This window comes from Eutrigla gurnardus, assembly GCF_963514095.1.
Source record: "Eutrigla gurnardus genome assembly, chromosome: 10".
Classification (NCBI taxonomy): Eukaryota; Metazoa; Chordata; class Actinopteri; order Perciformes; family Triglidae; genus Eutrigla; species Eutrigla gurnardus.
Window position 1 is genome coordinate 8,687,488 of NC_139924.1, and position 7,297 is coordinate 8,694,784.

Here is a 7,297-nt window from a genome sequence, read left to right on the forward strand (position 1 = left end):
AAATTTCTACAGTGTATATCTGTTGTATGAAATATCAGGGGTGTAGCTCAATGATAACCTAGTATGGTAGGCACTTAAAATGTGGCTTGTTGAAATGAAGTAGTAAATTCGAAGCGTGGCTGAGCTCCCATTTTTGCAGATAAAAGACTTCTATCACGTCTGCCTTTATCTCTGGTGTTAGCTTTAAAATTCTACAAAATATGGTCTCTCTTAGATGATTAGAAAATGGAAGTGAACACATCTTTGCCCAACTTCAGATTCATATTCCAAAAAACTGACAAGTATCAGATCCAAACTTACTTTTTTGAAAGATCAAATTCTTGTTAAAATTATATTAAAAAATCAGGAGGGTGTTTTGCCTCATTTTGTCACAATGATTTTTTAAAATCCTGATATTGGTGGGGGTTTTGTGGCCGTTTTTGGTACTGCATGTCCTAATAGCCTATCACAGCAGGGCAATTCAATTGTGTTTTTTTACCATTTACATGTGACTAAATGCTAATGATAAATTTAGCCTTACAAAAAGAATGTAGCACAGTTGTACAGAGGCAATAAGTCCTTGAATGTGAGTTGAACATGCTGAAAGCAGCTTTTATGTCTTAAACTATAAACAATAGGGGTGTAACGGTACATGTATTTGTATTGAACCGTTTCGGTACGGGGTGCTCGGTTCGGAACGGAGGCGTACCGAACGAGTTTCCATACGGACATATTAAGTAGAGGACCGCATTTGTGGAGCGTGCTGCAGCCGCACATGCGCAGTTGCGCACACCGCGACACAATAAACAGCAGTCGTAGCGGACGTCATGGCTAATGCCGCTAGCGTTGGCAACACGCCAGAGTTGGAGGACCCTCCCGCGACATTAAGGTCTCCCGTTTGGGAACACTTCGGCAAAGCGGTTTGCCGACATTGTTCATGTGAGGTCGGGTATGTTTCTGGCAACACGTCAAACCTGTTGACGCATTTGAAACGGCACCACCCCCACGTGAACATCGCTACAACGAGGAGAAAGACGAGCGTAACTTTAGTGCAAACACAGCTCCCCACCGCATTTAAACAGCCTCTCCCTGCCCTGTTCAATTTTGCACATCAGATGGAGAAAAGATTTGTTTTTAAAAAAACAGTCTGAGCCTTATTCATGTTATTTAATCTGAGCAACAACTTGAAACTATTTAGTGTTGCAACTGTTCAATTTTGCACATCAGATGGAGAAAATAATTAAATTTTTTAAAGAAACAGTCTGTTATTTTTATTTATTTTTATTTTTTAAATAAATATTTTAAATACTTGTATTTATATTTTTGAGCAGCATTCTAGCTCCAGTGCATGTTCCTACTGTTAAAAGCACAAAAGTAATAAACAACTAGCACTTTTATATTTTGCATTTTGTTTTCTTACTGTACCGAAAATGAACCGAACCGTGACCTCAAAACCGAGGTACGTACCGAACCGAGATTTTTGTGTACCGTTACACCCCTAATAAACAAATATGATAGCATAATATTGATGACTGCACATTTTGTCATACTTTAAACATACACACAGATTACACAACCAAATCAAATTATAATCTTAATTTGAGCATAAAGATTTTACATTAGTACAAAAGTCTCCAAAGTTTGATATTGAATAACAGTTTGTCTCTATGCTCACTAGACAATATGTGAGTTGTGTGTATGATCAGAAATGGTGGATAGGAGGTATCAGAGATGTTTCAGATCAAAATGAAGATGTACTGGTTCAGTTCATGCACCCACATGGCCCTGCCAAGAGTTTCTACTGGCCAAGAAGAGAAGACGTGCAATGTGCACTGCAGGCTAGAATTGCAAGGATTGACGTTCCCTCTACAGAAACTGGGCGCATGTATGCCATCAAAAAAGATGAGCACAACAGAGATGTACATTAGACAATTTGTAAAGTGACTGCCAAATTAATGAATGTGATGAAGGAATTGGATCTAAAAGATGAAAAATGTGTCATCCCTCACAGTGAGCATAGAGACAAACTGTTATTCAATATCAAACTTTGGAGAATTTTCTACTGTAATGTAAAATCTTTATGCTCAAATTAAGATTATAATTTGATTTGGTTGTGTAATTTATATACTTAAAGTATGACAAAATGTACACTCTTCAATATTATGCTATGTTAGTTCATGGTTTAAGACATTAAAAGCTGCTTTAAGCATGTTTAACTCACATTCAAGGACTTATTGCCTGTGTAACTGTGCTACATTTTAATGTTTTCGTAAGGTTAATTTATCAGTAGCATTTAGTCACATGTAAGTCTTTGGTAAATGGTAAAAAACACAATTGAATTGCCCTCCTGTGATGTTTACTGGTAGGCTGTTGGGATATGCAGTACTAAAAACGGCCACAAAAACCCCACCAATATCAGGATTTTAAAAAATCACTGCGACAAATTGAGGCAAATTACCCTCCTGGTTTTTTAATATGATTGAAGTAAGTTTGGACCTGACACTTGGCAGTTTTTTGGAATCTGACTCTGAAGTTGGGCAAAGATGTGTTTACTTCCATTTTTGAGCCTTACTATCTGTGAAACTAATCATCTGAGAGAGACCATATTTTGTAGAATGTTTAAGCTAACACCAAGTGAAAGAAGTCTTTTATCTGCAAAAATGGGAGCTCAGCCACTCTTCAAATGTGCTACTTCATTTCAACAAGCCACATTTTAAGTACCTACCATACAAGGTTATCATTGAGCTACACCCCTGATATTCCATGTCTGGAGGCTATTAGTAACAGATATACACTGTAGAAATTTTGAAGGCCACAGGTGAGATAATTTTTCAGATATTGCTGGCTTTTCAGAGTATGATGCCAAAAACCGTGTGATAACCTTCATTCAATGATGTTTCATGAGAAGACTGTTGACAGAGACCTAACATGTACAAGAGACTCGACCGCATTTCAGGGTCGCATCGAGCCCGGCTTCACTGCACCTGTACACCGCGTCCTGACGTTCGGCCTGAACACTTCCGTCGTTGCCATGGTGCACAACTAAAACACCTGTTTGGAATTTTATGAAATATGGCTCCGGCGCCATTTTTTTCACAAATCTCCATGGCTGTATCCGAAACCGCATACTATACTGCTAGTACGTACTGATTTGGCCAAAATGTAGTATGCAGTATGCAAACAAAAGCAAAATCTGCAGTATGCGAAAAGTTCCCGGATGTCGTACTGATTCGGAGAATATTTCCAGTATGCATCCGACCAGTCTACTCTGCCTACTGTTTCCCACAATGCAATGCGCTGGAGCCTGGATAAATCCAATAATGGCGGAGCAAGAGAGCGGTGCAGGGGAATACAAATGTAAGTATCACATTTAAATTGTCTCCTTCTTAATTTGGTGTACGCGAGTGATCAGAAAACAACTAAACACTAATGTCACGTTACGTATCGTGTTTTATTTCTTTTTAATTAGGGACAGAGCAGGACACGGAGCGGCTGATCGAGTGGCGCGCAGCCAACGACAGCCTTTTCAGCGGAAGGCGAAATGCCGCACAAAAGGGTTTCGAGTAAGTTTGGTTGTTAATAGTTCAATAATTGAATAGTTAAGTATATAAAAGCTAAATAGTTTACATGTTACGGCGCGCATTTCTGTCACGGTGCCGCTGAGACGAGGGACAGTCGGTGGGGATATCGGTTCGTGGGCGCTGATGTTGCTCGGGAGAGGGAGGGACAGAGGGAGACGTCGTAGCTCCTGCAATAAGTCAGTTAACCATCATAATTACTCCGAAGCCGTTTAATGAAGGCGATAGTCTTACATAATTCATCTTGTCGTGCTCCTCTGTTAGATTTTTGAATTATAATACCGGTACGTTGGATTAACTTGTTGTTGAAGTAACTACGTTTATTTTATTTTATTCAGAGAGTTTGTCAGAGTAAATGCCTTGGTGGGGAAGGTGGAGCCCACCAAGGTTAAAAGAAAGTGGGAGAACCTCAAACAAAAATATAAGGTAAGTTATCAAGCTGGCAAAGTGGCCTCCACACGTTCTGTTAGACCTTCTGCAATGCAATCACTTGTCAACATAGAGGTACACAAGACATGTTAAATTAGAAAATATAAAAGATAAATGAGGTTGTATAAATGTTTAAGATGCTTCAAGTGTGTGTGTGTGTGTGTATTGTGTGTGTGTGTATATTGTGTTGTGTAGGAGTTGAAAGCCCCCAAGACGGGAGTAAGCACAGAGGGAGGAGAGGCCACTGCCGCATCCTGGAGGTGGTTTACATTAATGGATGAGTTTTTGGGCCGGAGGCCCAGCATTGTGCCTCCGGTCTCAATTGATTCATCCAGCCAGGATGTGGTAGTGGCCTCTCCTCCCTCTCCAAGGGAAGCCACCTCAGAGCCACCAGTGGCCAAGAGGAAGAGGGGGTCCGAGTGGCTTCAGCTCTTTTCTAAAGTGTCAGAGAAGGATGAGGAGAGGGAAAGAATATGTTTGGAGAGGGAGGAAAGACGAGAAAGAGAAGCACTGGAGAGAGAGGAGAGGAAGGAGAGAGAGCGATTGGAGAAAGAAGAGAAGAGGGAGAGAGAGCAGCTGGAGAGAGAGGAGAGGAAGGAGAGAGAGCGATTGGAGAGAGAAGACAAGAGGGAGAGAGAGCAGCTGGAGAGAGAGGAGAGGAAGGAGAGAGAGCGATTGGAGAAAGAAGAGAAGAGGGAGAGAGAATGGAGAGAGTGGACTGAGCAAAGAGAGAAAGAGAATGCAGAAAGGGAGGAGAGAAGGGAGAGGTCATTAATGCTGATGTTGGAGAAAGTTTTAAAAAAATAAATTGCATTTGTGTGTTTATATTTGTTTCTAGTGTCACTGGTGTTCAAATTATGTCATCCCAGAAAACATATTCATATAACATTTATGCAAGATGTCATATAACAGTATGACATCTTGCATAAATGTTATTGTATGTTATATTTTGTACACGCATGACATTAATTGCCTAGTTGCTAATACTGTTTTGAGAATGGTTACTATTAACCCTCAGGTACATTTCCAAATATTCCTTAACTAAAAACATCCTGGCGAGGCAGATTCTATTTGATTAGTAGATTTTATTTTTACAGATTGTCTTCACAGGGCTTATACTTATGTCAACTATATACAAAATAATAGATACAAATAAATTCTTTGACTAATAGTCATGCTCCTGCAGTGCAGGGACGACGGCTCCAGGAGCTGAGACCTCTGCTGCCAGTCTGTCTCGTACATTGTCCCCTGGCATTTGGTCTCCGGGCTGGTATGCCTGCTCCTCCTCGTCTCCATGGTCCACCCCTTCCTCCACATCTGGCTCCACCAAATCCCCGTTGTGGATGGAGAGGTTGTGGAGGAAGGCACAGGTGGACACCACCACCGGGACAAAGGTAGATTTAACCTACAGAAACAAAGAGGTGAGTTATGTAACTGCATAAAACCAAAATCATTTCAATCCTAATTTATTAAAATGCTGTGTAAACTATTTTTTTTTACCTGTACTTCTCTATAATGTACTGCTAAGCTGTCAGCCATTACGTACTAGTTACATTTACACACATCTTATGCTCTCTTTTACCTCAAGAGCCTTCAGGAAGATGCTGCGCCACCGGGTTTTCATCATCCCAAATGCCCTCTCCACCACACATCTGGCCCTGGAGTGATGCCGATTGTACCTGGCCTGCACAGGATTCTGCACCGGCTCCCTGTATGGGGTTATTAGGGAGATGGGTGTCGCCAGGCAGGGATAACCCCCATCTCCAAGGATGATCCAGCCCGGTGGAGGGTAGAGCTGCCGATGGTACATCGAGCTCCACCGCAGGACCCGTGCATCATGGACTGCACCAGGTAGGCCTGTAAGTAGTGGTCGTGAAAAAAAAGAAAGTGAGTACTTGATTGTAAACACTTCTGATACAGACCTTTTAAATCACAAATAAAAGCAATCGATATTCCTAAAAAAAATGTAAAAATCACACATCAATGTAATCCAGGTCAAAGTAATTAGGCCTATTATCATTCTGTTAAATATTGATTTACCATCCATACCAGTGAATGTGTTCAGGAAGAAGCCCTTATGGTCACAGACTGCCTGAAGCTGGATCGAGTGGAATAGCTTCCTGTGTAAAAAGAAAAATTTAACAATAGAGCTGCAACAATTAATCAATAAATTGAACAATAATCGATTATTAAATTAATCGTCAACTATTTTGATACTCAAAGTGTCGGTTTGAGTAGAAAAAAGAAGTCCAAATTCTCTGATTCTAGCTTCTTACATGTGAATATTTCTGGTTTCTTTGTTCCTTTATGACAATAAACTGAGTATCTCTTTGGTTTGTGGACAAAACAAGACATTTGAGGATGTCATCGTGTGGTTTGGGAAACAGTGATTGATATTTTTCAACATTTTTTTAACATTTTATTGACCAAACAACTAATCGATTCATTATTTAAATAATCTTCAGATTAATCAATAATGAAAATAATCGTTAGTTGCAGCCCTAATTAAGATGGGATTAAATAGAACTTTGTATGCAGCATACCTGTTCAGGTAATCGTCCTTGTTTGCTGCAGGTGGCTTTATCCTGATGTGCGTCCCGTCGATGCAGCCAACAACACGGCAAAAGGCACGGGAGCCAGCAAGGTGGGCAAAGCCTTCCCCAATGCCCTCCAGCTCATCTGCAGCAGGAAAACGCACCACCCTGGCATAGATGGCCATGATGCTGTCTGCCACCCGATGCACGATATCGTGGACTGTGCTGGTGGGGATATCGAAGCCCTCCGATACCACCCGATACGAGGTGGCACTGGCCAGCCAGTAGAGGAAGACTGCAACCTCCAGGGCGTCTCCCCATCCGTGGTCCTTGCCACACCCCAAAGCCTGGACCAAGGCATTTACTGTCCGCCTTGAAAGGCGGAAGTCTCGCCTTAAGTCCCCCTCTCCCAAGAAGAGGCGGACCACAGGAGTGTGGGCATTTAATTGCAAATATTGCCCTCGAGGCGCAGCCTGTGGGAGCAGGGGCAAATGTGTTTTCTTTGTTGTATCACTTCACATGACTGTTCAAGTTCTCTTATTTTAAGTTAACTGTTTCAAGAAGGCCTTATAAATTGTTTCTTAATAAACGTGTTTATCTCTGAATATTATTTATTGACTTATCTGGCACAACTGTATGCCCAGGTTAAGAACTACAACTACCCCTAACTGACACTTATAAATGTTTGGTTTACTTACATTGACTTCATATTCATATTCACATATGAATGAAAGAAGATTCATCCTGGTCCTCTCCCACCTCCGTCTTCTTTGTGCC

General features: G+C 41.2%; 1 protein-coding gene across 4 annotated transcripts; it reads left to right on the plus strand.

Annotated features, from left to right (window-relative positions):
- Positions 1–3,090: 3,090 nt before the first annotated feature.
- LOC311019613 (uncharacterized protein) lies at positions 3,091–7,075 on the plus strand. 4 transcript variants are annotated; one of them, XR_014597822.1, is made up of 6 exons: positions 3,091–3,336; positions 3,449–3,542; positions 3,896–3,983; positions 5,173–5,407; positions 5,575–5,837; positions 6,561–7,075. XR_014597822.1 is itself a non-coding variant. In XM_084019172.1 (5 exons), exons 4-5 carry the CDS (start codon positions 5,788–5,790, stop codon positions 6,895–6,897), a joined length of 387 nt encoding a protein of 128 aa, XP_083875298.1. In that variant the 5' UTR covers positions 3,091–3,336; positions 3,449–3,542; positions 5,178–5,407; positions 5,575–5,787; the 3' UTR covers positions 6,898–7,075. The 4 variants fall into 3 exon arrangements, 1 of the variants encoding a protein (XP_083875298.1); XR_014597824.1 differs by lacking the exon at positions 3,896–3,983 and having other exon boundaries at positions 5,178–5,407; XR_014597823.1 differs by lacking the exon at positions 3,896–3,983 and having other exon boundaries at positions 5,178–5,407; positions 5,575–5,845.
- The last annotated feature ends 222 nt before the right edge of the window (positions 7,076–7,297 follow it).